This window comes from Peromyscus eremicus, chromosome 7 (assembly GCF_949786415.1).
Source record: "Peromyscus eremicus chromosome 7, PerEre_H2_v1, whole genome shotgun sequence".
Taxonomy (NCBI): domain Eukaryota; kingdom Metazoa; phylum Chordata; class Mammalia; order Rodentia; family Cricetidae; genus Peromyscus; species Peromyscus eremicus.
In genome coordinates this window covers 101257843-101281814 of record NC_081422.1, presented here as the reverse complement: position 1 = coordinate 101281814, position 23972 = coordinate 101257843, and the positions used below count along the sequence as shown (strand labels likewise).

At 39.0% G+C, this 23972-nt stretch overlaps 1 protein-coding gene across 4 annotated transcripts in view; it reads left to right on the top strand.

The window, feature by feature from the left end:
- Positions 1 to 23972, top strand: part of Dock3 (dedicator of cytokinesis 3) — a 350576-nt gene that overhangs the window by 211037 nt on the left and 115567 nt on the right. For all 4 annotated transcript variants that reach the window (XM_059268544.1, XM_059268542.1, XM_059268543.1 and 1 more), the window contains 7 exons: positions 6870 to 6958; positions 7518 to 7643; positions 19173 to 19297; positions 20819 to 20981; positions 21708 to 21814; positions 22370 to 22541; positions 22897 to 22994. In XM_059268544.1, coding sequence (XP_059124527.1) covers positions 6870 to 6958; positions 7518 to 7643; positions 19173 to 19297; positions 20819 to 20981; positions 21708 to 21814; positions 22370 to 22541; positions 22897 to 22994 — 880 coding nt within the window. The remainder of the gene's footprint in view (positions 1 to 6869; positions 6959 to 7517; positions 7644 to 19172; positions 19298 to 20818; positions 20982 to 21707; positions 21815 to 22369; positions 22542 to 22896; positions 22995 to 23972) is intronic.

Genomic DNA, 23972 nt, shown 5'->3' with positions numbered 1-23972 from the left:
AAATAAAATGATTTGAGTAGCTTCTCTTTATCTTTAGCCTGTACTTAATGTCACTCATATTCTTATCCTCAGTCATTTGCCATGTAATACATCCTCATGAAATTAGCCTTTGCTCCTAAGTCATAGCAATGAAATATGTCTCCAAATATTACAAATGTTCCTTAGAGCAAGATTAGCCCCCCATTGAGAGCCATTGTGACTAACTTAGAAATGAGTTTTACTTTTTTTTTTAAATCTGGTAATTTCTGTTTCACTTTTCTCTAGACCCATATCTTTGATACTTAATCACAGTGTGTTAGTCTGTTCCTGAGTTCTTTGTTCTTTCTGCCTAATTTGTTGCTCTCTCATTTTCATTGCCTTATTTTCTTCTACCTACTTACTCCTTATATCTGTTCTCATGTATTCTTGGTGCTTATTCCCTTCCTTTTTATTTTAAAATCTTTTTTTTTTCAAAACTCGTTGATCTTGATGTGGTAGTACATGCCTGTAATCCCTCAAGAGCATAAGGAAAGAAGATCTTGAGCTGTATGTTAGCCTGGGCTACATTGTGAGACCCTATCTCAAAACAAAAAACAGAATCATAACAACAAAAGAAGTATAGGCTAAAACATTTAGTTATGGAAATGAGGTTGGAGACAGCAATATGAACTCGCCTATTTTAATACAGAGGCAAATGATTGCATATAGACATTTATAAATATCTCTATATAGACAGATTATAAAAGATAAATGAATACTGTTTGTTATCAGTAAAATCCGTGAACAAATATTACAAGACAAAATGGAAAGTCTGAACCAAGTCACTAGGCTCTGCCACTGCCGCTACTTGTTCCTCCTTCCAAAGGGCCACGCATTCCTCGGCCCTGCCTTTTTCTTCAGTCACATCCATTCCCAATGAAAACCCCACCTCTTGGACCAAAACACTCCTTTCAATTGGCTAGCAGTCCAGTGACAGAATTCCTGTAACATTTCCCCCTTTTTGTCTAATTAAGAAGGAAAGGTTCTAACCCTAACATAATAAAACTGTATACAACAAGAATTGTTATCAAGTATTGTCCAGAAGAAGGGAAAGGTAATAACCTTAACAAAAATGAAACTGGATACAAGAAGAACAATTATTAAGTAAGAAATACATTCTAAATGTCCAGTCCATAAGTAATTGGCAAATTTATAGAGATTACTTCAAAAGCTGTCCTCTCCTGAAGAGTCCAAAGTTTTTGTACCTAATATGTCTTTTGCCAAGATTTGGGAGAATTGTAACTGTCTAGTCTTCAACCCCATCGAAAACCTGAGAAAAAAAATATTACCCGAGTAAGAAGGAAGTACAAGTAAGCAACTTCCAAGAAATGACAGAAACAGCTGGTTGCCTAGACAGTCACCCAAGGTTCCTCTCCACTATTGGGGCATCAATCTTTGGCCTACAGGCCTAGAATATCTCACAGACCTTTTTCAGAAGCAAGAAATATGAAGGACTGTCCTAGCCTATCTTAGCCAAGTTTAGCAATTGCCTTTCTTTGTGTCCTGTTTGCCCAGTTTGGACAGTGTACTATTAGCAGTCAAGGCAAGGGCAGTTTCTTGCCCTAAAGGCCAGTTTGTGCCACAAAGAAAGCAAACTCCATGTGGAGTGTCTTCAGTGCCCATCATCCTCTTTAGAAGTAGATCGGTGCTGCCAGGAACAGACAAATCTCATGTCAAGAGAAGTCTTAAGTTATTAAAACATTTTAAATGCCGTATTCTGTAGGTCTTTGAAGTGTTTGAAGATTACCCATCTATTTGAAACATATCTCTGCATACCTAGAAAACCTAACTAATATGACTATAAGTTTGATAAATATGGGTTAATACCTGTATTTCTTTATTATCCTATATAGCTTTTTTAAAAATTTATTTATATTTTATGTGCATTGGTGTTTTGCCTGCATGTATGTTTGTGTGAAGGTGCTGGGTTCCTGGAACTGGTGTAACAGACAGTTGTGAGCTGCTATGTGCTGGGAATTGAACCTAGGTCCTCTAGAAGAGCAGTCAGTGCTTTTAACCCCTGAGCCATCTCTCCAGCCCCACTATATAGCTTTTAAGGACTAAAACTTTACATTGCATAAGTAAACAAGCTATATAGGTAACACTTTAAACAAAAATAGAAACAGATGTACAGTATAAGGACAATAACCTCAAATTTGTAACAATATACAAAAAAATCTTAAATGAAATTAGAAACATATATACAGTATAAAAAATTTGTATAAATATACAAAAATATTAAACAGAAGTAGAAACATATATACAGTATGACAAAAATGACCTTAAATTTGTATCAATATACAAAAATATCTTAAACTGAAGTAGGAACATATATACAGAATAACAAAATTAACCTTAAATTTGTATCAATATACAAGAATTCATGCCAATGTAAATTATTTAAAACCGATAGTTGCTTTGCAGATATAGGGGTAAGAAGTATATAACCAACCAGAGGCTTTTCTCTGTCCCACCCCATCCTGCAGCCACTTTTAAATAATCACTCAGAGGCTTATATTAATTATAAATGCTTGTCCAATGGCTCAAGCTTATTACTAACTAGCTCTTACATTTAAATTAACACAGTTCTAATAATCTGTGTATCACCACATGGCCTGTGGCTTACTGGTTCTTTTTGTTTGTTTGTTTGTTTGTTTGTTTGTTTTGAGACAGGGTTTCTCAGTGTAGCTTTAGAGCCTGTCCTGGAACTCACTTTATAGACCAGGCTGGCCTTGTACTCACAGAGATCCGCCTGCCTCTGTCTCCCAAGTGCTGGGATTTAAGGCATGTGCCACCACCACCCGGCTGGTTTACCAGTTCTTTCACATCTTGCTTCTTAGGCTGCTTGCAGCTTCTGCTGTGACTCCGCCCTTCTTCAGCTTTGTCTTCAGTTTGATAGTACCATCTAACCTTATTCTGCGTCGCCATTGGCCAAACAGCTTTATTTATCAACCAATGAGAGCAACACATATTCACAGTGTACAGAAAGACATCCCACAGCAGGGGTATAAATGGGTAAAGATATAAGGCTACTGGACTTTCTCAAGGGAAAAGAGAGACCTGGAGATGTGAAGGAAGACTTCTTCAGATTGTTTAAATAATCTTCTAAAAAGTCAAAACTTTAGCATTGTGTGCAGTGAAGTTGGAGTGGGATAGGTAGATCCTATGAAGACCTTGAAAAGGGTGGCTAAGTGACTAGATGGGTATTCTGGAAAGGAAATATGTTTTAAAGACTAGTTAGAAAATGTTTATAATGTCCAGAAGAGAGACTATAACAACCAAACTAAGGCAATAAGTAGAAGAGTCCAGATGTGACAGATTTTGATACAGAAAATAGGACATAGTGACTACTGCAGGATTCTGGCTAAGCAAACCAGTGGACCCCACTCAGTAAGAAGGCAGCTGTGAGTGCAAACAGGCTAGGGAGAAAAACTGTACTCTGTGGACACGACACTGCAGAGTGTGGGCTATAATTTTATAATACAACTAATTGGAGGTTAGCCACACTGGGTGACATTTTAAACTGTGGAAGTGGTTAAGATGCCCAGCTATGTTTGTAAAGTGCTGTAAATGGGAAATGGACTAAATGTGAGTGAAGGTCATCAATAAATTATATATAAGCATAGAGGAATTGTAGGGAGTTTGGCATCTGAATTGTATGTGTTTGGTAGAAGGTACATATGGGTAAAATGATATACACTGTCATTGTGATAGACAAAACACTGGCTTCAGTAGTCTTCCAAGGGATCAATACATGCTTTGCTAGAGAAATCCAGAGATGGTGTGGTTGATAGGGTGGTACATTTTCAGGGCTTTCTTTTTGTAAAGAAAGAAGGATGTAATTTATGAAAAACTATAGCACATTTTAACTAAAAGTGACTAGCAATTTCATAAATCTAGAAAGATGTCAAGAAAAAAATGTTACCAAGACAAGTCTTTTGAGTCCTCAACTCCTGGACACTTCTTTAATGTCTTGACTACAAGATGGGACAATGTGCAAGTCAGACAGGAAGACCTGTGCATGCTCCTGCCAGCACCTCTCACTTTTTACTGACAGCTGAGTTATAAATCACAAACATTGTTTTAAAGCATTCTCCCTTCCCCTTTGTTTAGAAGGAGTTCTGTAAGCAGGAAGCTATCCTCAGAGCTCTGGAGCTCTGTTTAACCATTCATCAGAACAGTTGGGAGTACATGAAGCTTACTGATTTGACTAAGAAGTCCAAAGAGCTACTGATTCACTAACAAAATCCATCTAGTTACTTGCCTCCTTTTTGTGAGTGGCTTCTAAACAATCATTTTCATTTAGAAACTTGTGATACATCATACTTCTAGATGGAATGTTGCTCTATAACCCTTACACTGGTGTTTTCTTCTGGAAGTGGGCACTTCTGAGTGATCAGTTAAAGATTCTGAGATCCTGTGGATTTTTCTTTGTTCACAGATCCTGTTTTCTACACTTGGTAGGACTGAACAAGGGCTTGGGGTAGGAATCTAGAGTGTCAAATGGAAATTTCAGGAGATGACTCAAATGTCTGTGTTTCATTGGAATGTCCATTAGGTTGAGGAGTTTATTTGAAGTAGTTTTCTTTAAATTAACCATTTACAGAGTCACTAAACATCAGACTATAACAGAATTATGCTCTTCCTCTATTGTTGCTTTTGTCTCAATCCTTAAATCCCTTGGAAGAAGGAATGTTTAGTTCTTACACGTTCAGGAATCCAGCCATGTCTGTTAAGCTTTCCATCACCTAGACCACAGAGTACTTCAGGCACTATTCTCGGAAGCTTTTCATATTCTTGTCCACATTGCCTAAGTTTAGTAGGGCTTTCCTCTAGGGCTGGTATAATGACAGTTGGATGACAACAAATTCTTGAAGTTTTTACTCCAAAAGAATAAGAAATGTTGAGGGGGTGGGAGAAAGCCACACAGAACAGAGAAGATAATTGTTCAGAACTGGCAGATGGATTGCACAATAGCATCTCATTTTTCTAAATAACCGAAGCCTGGATGTTTTTACTCTTGCTAGGATTATATGACTACCAGGAAACTCTTTACAGGGAAGAGGATGGGAGTGGGACTGACCTTTAAAAAAACCTAGGCTGGGCGGTGGTGGCGCATGCCTTTAATCCCAGCACTCAGGAGGCAGAGCCAGGCAGATCTCTGTGAGTTTGAGGCCAGCCTGGTCTACAAAGCAAGATCCAGGACAGGCACCAAAACACCACAGAGAAACCCTGTCTCGGAAAAAACAAAACAAAACAAAACAAATAAACAAACAAAAAACCTAAAAATTATTTAAATTCTCAATTTATTAAAAGTAAAACATGACATTGTTTTGCTCTTCTGTTAATTTTACTGAGTTCCTTGGACCTGCTGCTGCTCACTTGACTCACTCAGGAGAGGCTCCCCTAACCTATTTAGCTCTATATGTGAGCTCTTAAGCTCCATGTTAATCACTAGAACATCATTGGTCCCTTTTTTCTTAAGTGGACATGTTTTCCAGCTTAAATATAAACTGGAAAGGGATACCTATTAGCCTATTTTTTAACGTTTCAGGAAGCAATGACATCTAGGCCATCTGATAATAAAGTGCCATCAGAATATAACATTGACAGCAACTGGTAGAAACAGATGCAGAAACTCACAGTCAAACATTAGGCCAAGCTTGGGGAATCCTGCTGAAGAGGGGGAGGAAGGATTGTAGAAGCCAGAGGGGTTCAGAACACCATTAAAAAAAAACCCACAGAATCAACTAACCTGGGCTCATAGGAGCTCACAGAGACTACGTGGGATTTAGGCCCTCTGCATATATGTGACAGTTCTGTAGCTTGGTCTTTTTGTGGGACTCCTAACAGTGGGAACAGGGCCTGTCTCTGACTCCTTTACTGGCTTTTGGGACTCTACTTCTCATACTGGGTTGCCTCACCCAGCCTTAATACAAGGGAAGGTGCTTAGTCTTACTGCAACTTGTATGCCATGTTTTGTTACTATCCATGGGTGTCTTCCCTTTTCTGAATAGAAACAGAGGAGGAGTGGAATGGGGGGAGGACCTGGGGAGAGAAGGGGATGTAACATAAATTAATTAAAAAAACAATGTAACACTAAACAGATAAACCATTTATGGCAGAAAATAAGCTGAAGTGTTAATCAGTCAGGTTTCAAAATGTTCATTTACTGAATATCTATGCAAATTGTCACCTCAGCTGCTAAATATACCTCATTAAAGATTCATATGGTAAAGAAAAAAGCTAATGTCATGGCCGTTTCTAAACAGTAGTATTTGTTGAAAGAAACCTTTCTCTATCAGGAATTATCTCCCCCACCCTCCTGTGTGTGTGTGTGTGTGTGTGTGTGTGTGTGTGTGTGTGTGTGTAGAGCTAGAAAAGAAAGAACTCATTCTACTTCAGAGATGAAGATATTTTCCCACTCGAAAAATATGTATACCTGGTAATGTAGCTTAATAACAGAAAATAAGTTTAGTATGAGGCCTTGAGTTCAATCCTTAGCACCCCCCAAAACTTATAGACGTGTGTGTGTGTGTGTGTGTGTGTGTGTGTGTGTGTGTGTGTGTTCAAGTGTGTGCATACTAGGAAGGATTAATTTTAAAGTTTCAAAATTATATATGTATGTGTTACATTAATATGCACATTGGTATATGCATATATGTAAGGGTTCATTTTAATATCTACTCTTTCTCCAAGTTAACAGTAAAAGAACCTTATCTAATTGTAAAGCATATACTCATTTCTGCAGGAGAGTGAAAAGTCCTTTTCTCTTCAAACTTAGTGCTTTGAGCCACTAGACTGGATGTTTTAAATTCTGGTGAGCCATAAAACCTGTCCTTCTGTTACAGATGTAACAATGAGAGTGAGTGGACCCAGATTCATGAGAACATCATCCGAAAGTCAAGTACCAAGTACTCTGCCCCCAGTGCCAGCCATGGTGATGTATTTCTTTGGCTAGGAAATTTTGTGTTGCATTTGTAGACGATAATTCAGTGGTTGGTGTTGATTGACTGCTGTGTAAAGTTTAATTTCCTGTTCACATTGTTTCCTTCTTTCCTAGTAGTAGTTCTTTATATAGTCATTTAAGACCTTTTTAGTATCTGCTGACTAAAATATATTTTGATCTTTTTAATAATGAAATCTATACACCTTGCAAAGTAACTTGAACTCCAGTACAGTGAGCAAAATGTTTCAAGTTTTGTTACATTGTGAAGTCTGTTTTCTTGAACAAAAAGACAATTAGTATCAGTTCTCTTTCTACTCCTATTGAATGTCAGCATCTTGAAGAAAGCCTGACACTAATGATTATTTTTCTAAAAAAATATCAAGGCAATGGTGTAAGTTAGTGATAAAACGTTTGCCCAACATGCAGACCTGGTTCTATACCTAGTACTGTGGCAGGAGAAATGGAAAAGAGATCAAACTTGATGTCTTTCCTATTACTATGCACAGGGTAGATGTGTGGTTCTGAATAAAAAAATGTTTTGTTTTTGTAGGTCTTATTATTTCCCTACAGCTTTTTCGTGGTGACATGGAACAGATCCGGAGAGAAAATCCCATGATATTTAATAGAGGATTAGCAATTACAAGAAAATTGGGATTTCCTGATGTCATCATGCCAGGTAAGAAGAACTGCTTGGGGTTGGGGAGGGAATGGATTAGCAGAATGGAGTTTAGTGCTCCTTGCTTGAGCAGGTGGTGAGCTAGTCAGGTGAGCTATACAGCCATTAGAGTCAAGCAGCTGACTGTAGTCTTCAGCAGTAGCCCTTTGGGTTCTTGTAAGCATCTCTTCTTTACCAGAAGCCCCTGCATCATGGCCCCCAGTGCAACATGGCAGTTCAGCAGATGGGCACTATGGAGTTCCAGTGATAAGAGAACCAACATGAAATTGCTTCGTAGAGACGTTTTTGTAACCTTCTCTTCCTTCACATTCCCTAGTTGAGGATTCTTCATGAGAATTTCCTGCTTAAGGGGAAGAATTTATCAAAATATGTGTCTACACTATCAGAGATTCCCATTTGAATAGGAATTACTGGCACATTTTAATGTAACAGAAAATAGATCATATAAACGTTATAGCTTTGGGCATTCAAAATATTACTTCCTGGCCATTTTCTCAGCAGTTGTTTCGATAGAGATCCAGGGCAGAAAGTACAGATTCATTTCCTCTCCAGTATGGTTTTACTAGGCAGATAACTAGGCTCATGCTTTCTACTAGGTGGACTGAGGTAGAGCTGGAAAAGTAGATCCAAATATGCTGTTTAGAGCTGAAAGAGCTGTTAGAAGTGAAAGGGCTGGGTAGAGATTGATGGCAGCTAGTTTGATAACCAAGAAGATGTGAAGGTAGGGAGCTCAGAACAGGCAAATACCTGGTTGTCTGGATAGATTCTATGAGAGGTAGACCTACCCTCTCAGTTGAGTTTTAATTCCCTGTACAAAGCTTATTTTGTTAAGAAGAGCCAGGCTAGGATGGACTAAATTGTGACTACTTTATAAATCATCTATTAGTTCTTCCTGGTTCTTGACTAAATCCTCTTGTTGGAAACATTTGCCAATAACACACCCAAAGGGGAGTGTGACTTGAGCATAAAGAAGGCCCATACAATAGGTTCCAGCTGCCTTCCAGCTACTCTGTTTGCCCAGATTTATTTTTTTATTGCCTTCATTCTCTCCCCATGGACACTGTGTGTGCAGAGCAAGCTGCTGTGCACTGCTTTTATTTCCTACTCATTCATACAGGAGGCTCTTTGGATGGCAAATTTAGGCCAACTAGATCAATCATGTTTATTGCTAAGTGCTAAGAGACTTCATGCTTATGAAGGGCCTCCATCTGGCTATCATACAGGTGAAGTGTTCCATTGAAAGTTGCTCCTGTACTTCCCTGATTCCATTCTTCAGCCCTGTCTGGACCCTGTAATCAGGGAAAGAAAAGCCCAAACAAGTCTCAACTTTGCATCAATGTGGCTTTGAAAAGAGAATAAAGGCTAACTGAAATTGATTTAATGACCCTTTCAAAATAAGATGTCTAGGTGCTAACTGTAGTGGAATAATATGTGTTCTTTGAGTCCTTTTTTTTCTTAAGTATTTTGTAGAGTATCTGGACATTAACTTCCTAATAGCTCATAGAATTAAAACTAACTAAATATAATCTAGAAAAAAATAAACTTCAGTCAAAATTGTACATAATGGCTGAGAAACAGCTCATTCAGTAGAGTGCTTCCCTTGCAAGCATGAGGACCTGAACTCAATCATTAGAACCCATTTAAAAAGCTGGATATGGTGATGTATGGTATAATCTCAGCACTCGACCAGGAGGCAAAGACAGGCAGATTCCTGAGGCTTGCTGATCAACCAGCCTAGCAAACTTAGCAAAGCTCCATGCCAGTGAAAAACCCTGTCTCAAAAAAGATCCAAGGTGAATAGCTTCTGAGAAATAACATCTGACTTTCCTTTGACCTCCACACATAAAACATAGTTACACAAGTTATATTAGCAAGATACATTTAAAAAAACAAAACTTTCTACCTATGGAAAAAGACCTGCTCGAGTACTCTCCCTCACTTTGTATCATTCACACTAAAAATGACTGAAAGTGTGTGATGTCAGGCATTAGTGAGACAAGCTGAAGTTGAGGAAGTATTCTGTTTCCTGAGAAACTAAAGCATCGTCAGATGATTTTCTCTACAAGGCAAGACATTGGGCATTTTCTGGAGACCTGGGGCTGGAACATATGTGTGCTACTTCTGGGTTGTCTACCTTTGCAGTGCTGAGTGTTATAGCCAAAAGTAAGCAGTATTTTGTACATTTTCTGTTCCCTACTCTATCCTTTCTCCTCCTTAGGAAAGAACCTTTTATACAAATGGCCACCCCTGAAATTACAACTATTATCTCCTTATGTTGTGCTCCAGTATATTGTCAGAATGGGTTTCACCATCCTTAGACAGGGTGATAGTGCTGCACCTACAGGTTCTGCTAAAACAGGTGTGCGCGCGTGCGTGCGTGCGTGCATGCGTGTGTGTGTGTGTGCATGTGTGTGTGTTATATTGTGGTCAGTCTGTCTTGGGAACAGTGACCGTAGGAAGAAAAGCCTTGGAGAGTCTTGTAAGTCCTAGCCATCCGTCCTGAAGCTGGGTCTTCTAAGAGAATATTGCACCTGGGTTGTAACGATTCCTTAGCTTCGAAGTGCTGGCCAATTTACAAAAAGCTGCAATTTCATCTTCTTGACACATGGACACATGGAGCAAGAACAAGAAAAGAAACTGTGTCAGTAACTGTGAGCATATCACACTAAAGTCTGAGAAATTATAGTAAATGAAAAATTAGAATTACTCATAAGCTGTGATCCTTATTTTAAAAGTATCCAGCATTTGGCAGAAACTACCAGATACTCATATGGAGAGGTCTGTTTTTGTCAGGCTGGCCCAGATAGATCCCTGTCAAAACATGTTGCTAGAGCTGCATAGAGGAGTTAAGCCAAACTCTAGGCACAGGTATCTAACATGTCATTTCTAAAAAGGTCTTTCTGACTTCTTTTCATTGTTTTCTGTGAGAGTTTATATACTTGCCAGGTGGATGCTGTAAGCAAAAGACAACCACCTGTGTGCCATAGCTGAGTCCCTAATTAATCCATCTAGCTCTACTCATGGCCCTTAGTAATGAGCAAAGGCAGCAGTGATACTGCAGGAATTCTGAGATCCATTGCCCTTAAAGCCCCATAAAAAGACATGCCTAACAGAAAATGCCATTTTATAAAAGAACAAATACATACAGGAATTTAAGCCTTGATTGATTGATTGAGATAGGATGGCTTTGAACTCCTTATATAAGTGAGTGTAAGTGAGTCTGGCCTTGAACTCTTGATCCTTTTGCCTCTACCTCCCAAATGCTGCTATTACAGGTTGGCCCCACCACACCTAGCTCATAGTTGTTCTTTGTCTTGTGTAAGTATGTGGTGTTTATGTGTATGTGTGTGTGTGTCTGTGTGTTTATATTCATGTGTTTGTGTATGTGTGTATATGTAGAAGCCAAAGGTGTCTTCTGTCACTATCTTTTTTTCTTTCTTTTTTTGAGACAAGGCTTTTCATTGAACCTGGAACTCACAAATTGGCTAGATTAGCTGGCAACTTGTATCTCCATGCTCCCAAATGCTGGAGTTACAGACATACACTGCTGTACTTGGTTTTACATGGTGCTAGGGATCTGAACTCAGGTCCTCATGTTTGTGCAACAGGCGCTTTACCAACTAAGCCATCTCTTAATTTTTTAAACTGAGCACATAAAACCTTTAATTGGTTAATCACAATATTTCTCTATTTTCTCCTTCAAGATTATTTTTACTCAGTACAAAAGCTAATAACTCTATATCTATAGCACACCCTTAGTCCTTTCCTCTATTTTTAAAAGATGATGGGTAGGAAAGACTGGATTAGGACAGCTGTTCCAGGGGGACAAGTAGATGTTAATATCATTCCCTGTGACTCACAGGTCAGCATTAGCCACAATAATACCTCAAAGAATGCTGGCAGCTAATAGATTGTAACCTACTTAAAACATCTATTGGTGTTTCTAGACACCATACTTAAGCCAGTAGCGATGTGCCAACACCTGTATCTTCTTGTTTTATTTCTTATCTTTCCTGGAAAGCCTGTGTCTTGGAGTTAATGGAAATACAGATAGTTCTTTTGTGGTTCTCTGACAAGTACAGTGTTTTAATCTGTTTTCAACATCTTGAATTTCTAAGGGTATTTATTGTCTCTAGTGGATCTGGGACAAGTTTCAAATTAGTTAAATGGTCTTCTATCTTAATATAGAAGTCTACCTATGACTTAGTATATTGTTCTAACTAGAATAAGTCTTCCCCTAAAGCAGTGGTTCTCTAATGTTAATATGAATCAGAATTACTTGCAAGGCTTAGAAAAACAAATTATTGTGCCCACTTCAAGAGTTTCTGATTTGTTGAGTTGGGGCCCAACAGTTTGGCTTTCTCACCAACTCTCAGGTGATGATGATGGTGCTAGTTTGGGAACCCCTTTAAGAACCATGTCTTAGGGTAAGAGATGGCTCAGTGGTTAAGAGAATGTACTGCTCTTGCAGAAAGCCTGGGTTCAGTTCCCAACACCCATATTGTATGGCTCACTACTTGTAACTCCAGCTTCAGGGGATCTGACTCTCTCACCTGGGCTTCTTATACACAAGTACATGAGTGCATGTGCATACAAGCGCACACGCGCGCGCACACACACACACACACACTCACACATACACATTTTTAAAAAATATGAAAGAACCACATCTCAGGATTGGTAAAGTGGCTTAGTGAGTAAAAATACTTGCTGTGCAAGTCTGAATTTAATCCGCAGAACCCACGATGGAACTGAGTCCTGAAAGTTGTCCTCTGACCTCTGCACATAACATCAGGCCTCCCATAAACCCACACTCATGTACACACATCATACATGCATACATACTCACAATAAGTAAAATTTAAATTCAAACTAAAAGAGAGAGAAAGCAAGCCATGACTTAGAAAATACTCTGCTTTGTGTATGGGTGGTTTGTCCCTGCTGAGTCAGATCTAAGCTACACCGTATTTGTCCCTGGTTTGCTGTGGATTTGCACATTAAAAGATAGCTGTGCAGACATGCCACCCATCTTATGGAGCCTCTGATTTTTGCCTTTGGATTTGTAAATACACTCTTGTCATTTTCTTTGATCCTTAATAAAAAAAAATAGTGCATGTTTCATCGCTGACCAACAAGTGACGTTTCTTTCTCTTTTCCTGTTTGTCTTAATTGTTCTTGTTTTTCTCTGTGCTGTGTCCCCCATTCTCGCCCCTTTCTTTCTGATGCAGAGATGAAGATAGTTGGGTGTAAGTTCTTGATTTTGTGTGTCCTGACTGCTTATTGCCTGCTTTGTTCTCATCACCATTTGTTTCATGGAATGTTGCAATCCTGGGGTGGGGTGTCATGTACATTATTAATCCTTCATCAGTTTCACCTTCCTGGGTAATTGACAAGAACTAAAAGAGAAGCTACTAGCCTAATCTAAAACACCACATATTTCTTTGGATGGTCATTAAGATCTGAGACATACTGCAATGTTTTAAAAATATCTTAACAAGCCGGGCGGTGGTGGCTCACGCCTTTAATCCCAGCACTCGGGAGGCAGAGCCAGGCGGATCTCTGTGAGTTCGAGGCCAGCCTGGGCTACCAAGTGAGTTCCAGGAAACGCGCAAAGCTACACAGAGAAACCCTGTCTCGAAAAACCGAAAAAAAAAACAAAAAAAAAAACAAAACAAAACTATGTTTTAAAAGCCGGGCGGTGGTGGCGCACGCCTTTAATCCCAGCACTTGGGAGGCAGAGCCAGGCGGATCTCTGTGAGTTCTAGGCCAGCCTGGGCTACCAAGTGAGTTCCAGGAAAGGCGCAAAGCTACACAGAGAAACCCTGTCTCGAAAAACCAAAAAAAAAAAAAAAAAATCTTAACAAGTCTGAAGTGTAGGTAGAGGAAAGGACTTTAATAAGACATTATGTATTACTCCAGTTACTTTTTTTTATGGCCAGGTGGTGGTGGTGCATGCCTTTAATCCCAGCACTTGGGAAGCAGAGGCAGGTGGATATCCATGAGTCTGAGGGTAACCTGGTCTACAGAGTGAGTTCCAGGACAGCCATTGCTACACAGAGAAACCCTGTCTCAGAAAACAAAACAAACAAACAAAAATGAGTAGTTATTATTCTGAGCCACAGAATCAGAAAGGCAAAGATTTCTCTCTTTAGTTATGTTAGGACATAGCACATAAGAAGGGCAAACACATAGAAACATGACTTTTGGGGAAAAACTCTCCTCAAGGCCAGTGATAGAATAATTGACTACAAATGTTTTCCCATGGTCAGCTTTTATCAAATGAGTCCTTGACCAAGGCATGCTTGACCTTTTGGACTTTTAAGGAGGGAAATGAGGCTTTGGCCATATCTCTAAAGTAAAGGATACAAGTCAGTTTTCTTTAAAGAATGTAGTCCCTGTTGGGTCAGTCATGTTCCAGTGGAAGGCCACACATCCAAGAATTTATGGGTGGCACACATTGGACTTGATAGGTATTAGGGGGAAAAGAAGAAGACACAAAGTTGGGTGGGTGGGAAAGAAGGTGGATATGGTCAAAACACATTGTATAAAATTCTGAAAGGAGTAATAAATGTTTTTTTACTTGGAAGGTCGTCACATTCCTGGCTCAAGAAAAGATTCATTATATATAGACATATCACTTTTCTCTCATACTATTATCCTATTAGAACAGAGGGTATTTATGACTTTGTAATGATAGAAGTCAGAAGTGTATTGCTGAAGACAGTGTGAAAATAATAAAGATCTTGGGTAATCTAGTGCAGCCTGTCCAAGAGGCTTCTTCCTTCCCTACCTTAAGAAAGTAAGAACTACCACAAATAAACTTGGGACTCCTAAGCCTGAAACTCCATGTAGAATGGCATCTCCACATTTTGATAAATGCTGCTGCTAGGATATGTCTTCCTTTTTCTTCCAAAAGAGACTTGGTACCACCTCAAGTAGGCAGCTATGTCTTCTAGGAGAAAGTCAGTTTTTGTGTTCCAGTTTCAAAGGAAAGAAAGTATTTCCACAGGCGCCCTTGCTAGTCCTGTCTAGAACAAAGTATAACTGATACAGTATTAAATACCATTTTACTTAAACTCAAAGACCCCTACTTTGTGATATGAATAATCTATGTAGAATGGATGTGAATATAAGACAAGCCAGACTATATACCCAAATCTGTGTGGACCATTTCTACCAGGATGGAATTCCATGTAGGTCAGAATGATATGATACTGTCTTAGTTACGGTTTCTGTTGCTGTGAAGAGACACTATGACCACAGATACTCTTATAAAGAAAACACTTAATTGAGGGTGGCTTACAGTTTCAGAGCTTCAGTCAGTTATCATCATGACAAGGAGCATGGCAACATGGTGCTGGAGCTGAGAGTTCTTACATCTTGATAGGCAGGCAACCAAAGTCAACTAACACACTGGGCAATATTCTGAGCATAGGAAACCTCAAATCCCTCCCCTACAGTTGCATACTTCCTCCAAAAAGGCCACACCCACTCCAACAAAGCTACACCTCCGAGTAGTGCCACTCCCTGTGAGATTATGGGGGTCAGTCACATTCAAACTACCACAGATACGTATAACCCAAAACTCCCAAGCAAGGCTAGAGTATCTAACAAGAGATAATCTTGCTAGCAGAATGTTCTGGTATATGAATTAGACCTCAGAGGTTCAGGTATCTATAAGGAGAGTACTCTTAGAAGAAATCTTTGTGTCATGTGCAGTGTTTCTTCAGTTACTAGGATGCACACTTTGGAAAGCCGGACTGTCAGAGTGCTCCCCAACCTGCTAAGGTTTCTGGTGGCTGAACAGCACTGTTACCTTCTCAGAGCTCTTCTTTTGTGAGGACACTAAAGTATTTCAGGCAAATTCCTATCATAATAATGTGGCCTTAGGTTCAAAGCTTTGCTTCCAGTGGTTGTTTCTGTAGGCTCACAGGAATATGGATTTTTTTAATGCATAGTAGAAGATATATAGATATAGATATAGATATAGATATAGATATTCATATATATTCACATATATGTGTGTGTGAAGTTCATATGTATATGTTTATATGTGTGTGAAGGTATATAAACATTCTCATCTGAGCCAAATCCAGCCAGAAGTCTGTTTTTGTACTAGTTGCCAGCCAAAATTGTTTTTGTCTTTTAAGACAGTATCTCTCTGTATAATATAGGTAGGTCTTGAACTTCTGGGGTAGATTCTTCTACCCCAGAAATTTTAATATAATAAAGGATTGTGAAAATATAATATGCAACTGACCCACAGTGCCTAAAATACTGTCGTATCTGTATAGGAAGCTTTTCTACCTCTGCCCTCTGTTAAGTATCTAGTCCCCTGACCTGCTGCTATACCAACAGCTGATACTGGTTATTATAAGAGCTGCGAAAGAGGGGGAGACAATTTATTCTGAGGCATTTTTACAAGAATGAACCCAATTAATTCATCTCCAGGAAAGAGGCGTTGCATGGCTCCCAAGCACTAAACACTCAGAGATATAAAATATAAAGTCCTCTGCCATCATTAGAAAACTGAGAGTCCCCAACAAAGAGAGGCAGGGATGCTCAGCTTCCTTCCTAAATTATGACAGCCCATTAGCAGGACAACTCTCAGCAATGCCACATTCTGCATAAAAACTCACCTTCCCAGCACTTCTCCAGACCGCCTACCTAAGGGCTGCCCAGGCTTTTACTCTCAAGCAAACTATCAGTGCACTCTCAGCAAACTCCATGATATAAACTAGGAAGAATATCAGAATCACCTAGTGATATTTTTGGGAATATATGTATACAAGACCCACAATAATCCCAATGGGTAGATGCTAGAAATCCATTTTTAACATGCTTTCTGGGTTATTAAAATGTATCAGCCAGGCACTAACATACAAACCTTCACAACTAGTACTTAAGCCCTCTCTTATTCATCTTCATTACAAGGTGCCTGTTATATTCCCTCATTAGAAAGTAGTTCCTGGCAATGAGTGTTAATTTTTTCCCTGGAGACCCATGCCTTAACCTTGAGGCATGATTCCATTGATGGGTTTGGGGAACATATAATGTACATTGGGAACAACTGAAGAGTGGGAGAACCCTGGGAGACTACCTTTAAAGTGAACTTGGGCTGTTCACACTTGCTTTTTAGGTTTTCTCCTAATTCCAGGACAATTAGTGAAGAGTGCGATTTTAGTGATACCACCAGGACCTTTTGACAAGAAGCCTGGCATCAGCTCAAGTACCATTAACCTTCACAAAGTATTATGTTTTTAAATAAAACATGATTTTCAAAATTACAACCCATAAGGCAGTTTAATATGTGTTCTGAGCTTATCTCTGGTCTAGGCAGATCTAGTCTCTAAATAAAGAGCAGCCAGGGACATGGTGAAATCAAGCTGTTTCAGGCTGTACCTCAGAGGGTAGTTACTCATATTAAAACTTGTGAAGGGTATCACTAAGGCACTCTGTTTCAAAAAAGAGTAAAAACTGAAGGAGTATCTAGCATATTTTAAAATTGGCATTTTCACTTAAAATAGCCTGCTCAGAAACTATGAGCTCATTAATAAAGCAACACAAATCAAATTTTGTCATTAACAGTCTGCAAGATAAAGACACAGTTTTGTGTTAATATTCTGTATTGTTACTGCTAAGAAAAGTTTGGAAACATTTCATTTCAATGGTATGTTTATTGTTGACCTACACATAAAGCCATAGAAATGAAAAGTTTGTATGTGTTAGACTAATATCTCAAGTAACCAGCAGATACTCACTTTTAAAATCCACATTGACTATCTCTAAAATGACTCCCAGAAACTGAAAACCGGGGTAAACCAAGTGCCTATTCTTTAGATTAGACATTAAAATTGGGCTGGAGAGACAGCTCAGGGGTTAAGAGCACTTACTGTTCTTGCAGAGGATCCAGTTTAAATTCCCAGCGCTCACATGATGGTTCACAACCATCTGAAGCTCCAGTTCCAGGGGCTTTGACACCCTCTTCTGGCTGGTACACATGTGGTATGCAGACAAAATACCATACATATAAAATAAATAGGCATTAAAATTATCTTAGTTCATTTATTCATTTAATGCTAAAAATCACTGTAGAAACTGAATAATTACTTAAATTTCACAGGAAAGCTAATGTGCAACTAAAAGACTTTTATTAGAAGAAGCAGTTTCAGTTGTTAAAGGTACCACAAATCATCAGTTCTGATTCATCTCATTATAATGACAACAGTCAATAGTAAATTTCCGGGTTGAGGATTTGGCTCAGTGGTAGAGCACTTGCCTAGCAAGCACAAGGCCCTGGGTTTGGTCCTCAGCTCCAGGAGAAAAAAAGTAGTAAATTTCCCGGTTAAGTTTGAATTTTAGACTTTAGGGGCTTTCAATACATACAGGACTAATGTTATTCAGCCTGTTATCAGACAGTGACAAACTGGTGAATTTGAGTTTCCTTTTTCTGTTGGCCTTCCCCCACCACACCTGTTCATATCAGTACTATTAATGTATGCGAGGAAGACCAAAATGAAGGAAGCAGATTAAGGTTCTAAATTTACCCAACTTTAAAGTGGAGATTACCCAACCAAAGAGAAAAGTTTGAGAAGACCACAGAAATGGACACCTTCAAACCAGCCCACATATGCAATATTCATGTGTAATCTTTAGAACACATTTTCTTTTTCCCTTCATGAGAGCCTAAGAAAATAATATGGCTTTCAATATTAGAGAAAGTTCTCCAGGCTTCTGAAAAAAATATCTGCTATGGACTGCTTTTTCTACTTGACCAGGTCATTTTAAAAACTTTGTGTATCCATATGATTGTGATTGTTAGGTTACACTCCTAGATTAGGATGGTGGTGACCTGTAGAATGAAAAGAAGAGTCACGAAGACTTCAAAAGAAAACATTACATATAGGCCAGATCCATTCAGAGTTGACGCCTAAGACACTTTCAGAGTAAGAGAGGAGAGACCGTTGGTACAAGAAAGACAGCAATGCTGCATATATCTGACCAAACCAGGAAGCTTACTTGCTAAACAAAACCAAATGTTGTTTTTCTAATTGTGACTTTAGGTAATAAACATATTTTGATAAGCCTCCAGAAAGAGTAGTGTCCTTTATTCAGACTCCAAAGTTTTGAGAGTTGTGAAAAGAAAACTATGAAAGAAAAGAAAAATCTCTTAGGGGAAAGAGAGGAGACTAGTAGTAAGACAGACATGATTAAAACAATTTCTAAAATCTTCCTCTTTTGAGATGCTTATACTGCAGCCATCTTGGAGGGGAGAGACACTGAGCAGTCTGAACACCAATAACCCAAGATAAGATTCTCTAAGTAAGCTATAGTGAACACCTTTAGAATACACTTAGAGAATACGTAACTAACCTTCTGATGCTGCTGCTCTGGTGTTGGCAGAAAGTCCATTGTTATTAACCAAGCTTGGAATGCCCCGAGGATCCAAATGCTAGCCTTATCTTCCATGCAAACAGGGCATTGTGGTGTCTATGGTCACAAACACATTGCATTTTCCCCTCTCAACAGGTGATATCCGCAATGATTTGTACCTAACCCTGGAGAAGGGGGATTTTGAAAGAGGGGGAAAGAGTGTACAAAAGAATATTGAAGTGACCATGTATGTGCTTTATGCAGATGGAGAAATCTTGAAGGTAAGGCTTGTTATAATTTAGAATGAAAGCTAATGTGTTTTTATGAACTTTGTCCAGAAACTCATTCCCTTTAGGTAGGATCCAATTCAAATGGCCCCGTATGCATTGTTTTTGTCTTTTGTTTTTCCTGCCTTCTTTTTCTATCCAGAAACTCTACAGTGCAGTTTGAAAAGGATTCCTAATGTCATATAGCCCTTGCATTAATTCTTCCTAGTTTCTAACCTGCATGCTTCTTACTCCAATTTAGACCTATTCCTTTAGTTCTGCCCTGCATGTTACCTGTTTTCCATTCCACCAAGCACAGAGCTACCTGTTTTTTGGTAGTGATTACTAGGTCCCTTTATCTTTTTGTTCTTTGAGATAGGATAGGATTTAGACACCCTCTTGCTGGCACCAAGTTTTGGAACACAGAAGAACAGATCCAGCCTAGGAAATTATTTCCAGCAATGTAGTACAAGGATTCTTTGTCATTCTTCTTTGAAAATGGAGACCTAGAGAGCTGATTTTTTTTAAGGCTTGTCTGTTTTTTTCCTCAGGCTCCATTTCCAGTGCACTTGAAGCCCCACTTTGGTATACTGACTGAAAGCCCATGAGGAAGTCAGAACAGGAATTATTAGCTCAACTGTACAGAGAAAAAAAAGGCAAAGTTAGTTAAAATAGTCTCCCAAAGCAGACAGAAATAGAGGAGAATGCTTAAACTAGGATACAACAGTGATTTGTGTCACAGTAAAATATTAAATCAACAAACTCAACTCAAGGACCCTAGATAGTCATGTTCATTGCTTACACAGGAAAGCACCAGAGAGGCAGAGCTGTCAGCCACTCGTGTATGTGTGGAAAGGAAGCTGTCTTTAATTTTATTGCCCAAAATTCCATCTTCCAGGGTGAGGGGCAGAACAGCGCTAAGTCCGTGTCTTTGTAATAATGTTTCAAAGCTGGAGCCAGATTAAATCTGATATATCTTGTTTATGAAAAGTTAATAAAGGTAACCTAAAATAGTTCAACATAGCATTAAGGAAAATTAGAAAACAGTCTTTATTCTATAATTTAGAATTTCTTCTTGGTCTGATAAAATGTTGGGTATAATTGACTTCTCTTATGGAACTTCTTATTCCCTTTCTCAGAATGAAAAACTTACCTTGGTGATGCAGGTGCACCAACTAGCTTCTTTCAGCTTGTCACAGTTTGTGTAGTTACTTCTGACCAAAGGAAGATACAAAGCATTATGACTACTGCCAGGAATGTCCAGCCTTTTGACATTTTGGCATGTTGTCATCTATATAGCCATCCCAGGATGCATGTAGTTCATGGACCTGGGGTTGGGCATTCCTGGAATAATTACACTGTCTGTATAATTACTTCCAAAAATAATGAATTTAAGTCAAATACATTATCATCTGGTCAGGTGCAAAATTAAGATCTTCACATAGAATAAAATAAAGCAGAGAGAGACTAATGACAGAGAGAAAATGAGGTTCTTCTTCCATGAAAATAACATCTTATTTTGCTTCTCTTTTCCAGGACTGTATCAGCTTGGGTTCTGGAGAACCAAATAGGAGTTCCTATCACTCCTTTGTTCTCTACCACAGTAATAGTCCTCGTTGGGGAGAAATTATCAAATTACCTATTCCCATTGACAGATTCCGGGGTTCCCATCTACGCTTTGAGTTCAGACATTGTTCCAGTGAGTGAGACTTCTCTTCATATTCCCTTGAGGATAAAAATATAACTCTACTCTTGAAGTGAAATTGTGAAGATTCTTGTTATTAGGAACTAGAAATACACAGAAATAGGATGTCATCAGAGCTGTATCTTGGACTGTAAAAGCAGTGGTTCAAAACCATGGAATTTGGGGCTGGAGAGATGGCTCAGCCATTAAGAGTACTGGCTGCTCTTCCAGAGGACTTAAGTTCACTTCCCAGCACTGATATCAGGTGACTCAAAACCAACTGTAACTTCAGCTCCAGGAGATCTGATGCCCTCTTCTGGCCTCATGTACACATGTGGTACACATATGCACGTGTACACACACACACACACACATACACACACACACACACACACACACACACTCACATATACACACACAAATGAAAATAATTTTTAAAAATCCTTGGGATCTGATATTGGCTTTTCTTAGTATCTGAAATGCCCAATATTATTTGGAATGTTTTCTTTTGTACTTACTGAACTACTTTTAAAGAACTCCCTTCCCTGTTTTATCAAGACCAGAAAGTTAGTTCCTCCTGTGGTCATGGTAGCCTTGCATACCTTAGGATATTAAATGGAATTCAGACCAGCATATTTCTCATCATCCTGCAGTCAGGTTGCTACCTAGTTAATGAAGTAAGTTCAAAAGCGTGTGGGTGACAAATACAGGGGGATTTCTAATAATTGGCTCTGCTTGCAGCAAAGGACAAAGGGGAAAAGAAACTCTTTGGCTTTGCATTCTCTCCCCTGATGCGTGATGATGGCACCACACTCTCAGATGATATTCATGAGCTTTATGTGTATAAGGTACGGACCTGGCTTTCTTTCATCTCCATTCCTTACCCCACTATGGCCATTCTCAAGTACAATTCTCACTTGAGTGGTTTTCATTGGTCAGGCCATAGGATTCTAGGGAGTACACTGGTGTGTGACAGTAGGAGAACTGTGGTCAGGCTTTAATTTTCTAAGTGCATTTCTAAGTGGCCCTTCTCCCACAACTAATACCAGCAGGCCCTTTGTTTCCCACCTCTCACTTCAGTAGAGAGAAATCCATTACCAACTCTTCTATGCCATTATCATCTTAACTAATATGTCCCAAGTCCTGCTATTTCAGATCATGGTGTTGCCAGTTGCCACAGCGGAGCTGCTAACCAAGGTTGCTTCCATATCAGGTAGAGGCCACAGATCCTATCATGTTCTAAGAATTCACAAACAGAAAGCACGCCTGTAAGAGAATCTGCAACCCAAGGTCCAACCTTAGAGAGATAGTTATAAGTTTTAACTCAGAAGTTCCCTGGGACCTGGTTTTTTGCATATTGAGTGGCTTAGGAAATATCCTCTGTTCTCTATGTTTACCTACAGTGTGATGAGAATAGCACATTTAACAACCATGCCCTGTACCTGGGCCTGCCCTGCTGCAAAGAAGACTACAATGGCTGCCCTAATATTCCCTCCAGCCTCATCTTCCAGCGTAGCACCAAAGAGTCTTTCTTCATTTCTACACAACTTTCTTCTACCAAACTCACACAGAATGGTAGGTAATGGTGCCTGCAAGGTGGTTCTCTCCTTTGTTTTCAGTTGTTGGTTCCACATTGTTTGTATGTGTTGAGATCAATACTGCTTCTTCATGACAAAGTAGAGACCTTTTTTTCCATTTGAAATTGAAGGAATTGCTCAACAATATAGCCCACAAAGTTGTCCGTGGCTCTTGTAGTTCCTAGGGTTCACATCCACAGTGCACAAATGTATCTTTATCTTTTTTTTCAGCATTTAAAAAAATCTGTTATAGTCACAAGTAGTTCTACTACCCTAGATTCTATTTGTCTTTGAAAGAGTCTGAGCCTTGCTTAACTTTCTAAGGTTCACTGTCTTCTGGGTTTGCTTTCCAGTGGATCTCCTCGCTCTGCTGAAATGGAAAGCCTTCCCAGACCGAATTATGGACATCCTAGGGCGGTTGCGGCATGTCAGTGGGGAAGAAATTGTTAAGGTATGTCTCTCCCTCAGGCTAAGCACACTGTCTGAAGAAGAATATGGGCAAAAGACCTTCCCTATGATTTCTGCCTGTAAGCCTCTAAGACCATTTCTCCAAATACATAATAGATGAATGGGAATAGTTTGGGAAGGTTTTTTGTTTGTTTTGTTCTCCAGTTGCTTTGCTAACTACTTTATTTTTCTTCAAGAAAATGTTTATTACCCCTTAGGAATTACATTTAAATTTTAAACTCTATAATGATTTGTCTTACTTCCCACAGGAAAAAATATTAAAGGATAGTGGTAAAAAGTATTTGCTCAGAGCCAGTCCTAGTAGTTGTGCTGTCTGAATGGCTTTGTTTTCTTCTTTCTTTAGGTCTTTCTCATTTTCCTTACTTTATAGCCCTTTAACACACAAGCCTGAGCTCTTGACTATAAACACTCTGAATACTGTCCATTAACGTGTGGCTGTTACTTTTGGTCCTACTTCTTATCTGGGGTCCATACTATAGAACTCTTTCTTACCAACTAGCGTGGATATTTTCTCTATGTATTTTTGTGATATTTCCCATCTAATGAAACACTGTCTTTTCCAGTTGTATTTTTAGGAATTCTCTGGGCAGCATTTTGCCCAGTTGGTTTTAGCTTGAGATTGTACCCGACACTTCTGGAAGCACAAGCCCAGCAGGAAATGCTACACAGTAGACCAGTCTCTGCTGAAGAGAGTGGAGGAAGAACCCTAAGTTACCTCATATTGTTTTGAAATACATTATAAATGTATCATTTACATGCTTTGATTGACAAGATAATAGATTTTAGTTTTCAAGACTCCAAGCACCCATTGTTATTTACTATTATCTTCCTTAGTTTTACAGCTTCAAAAAAAAGGGCATATACTTAACAAAACAAACACTAGCAACAAATAACACTGCCAGATTTTTATCCATGTTGAGAGCCCTCATTGGCTGCATTTTCCTTTCTCCTGAGATATTTT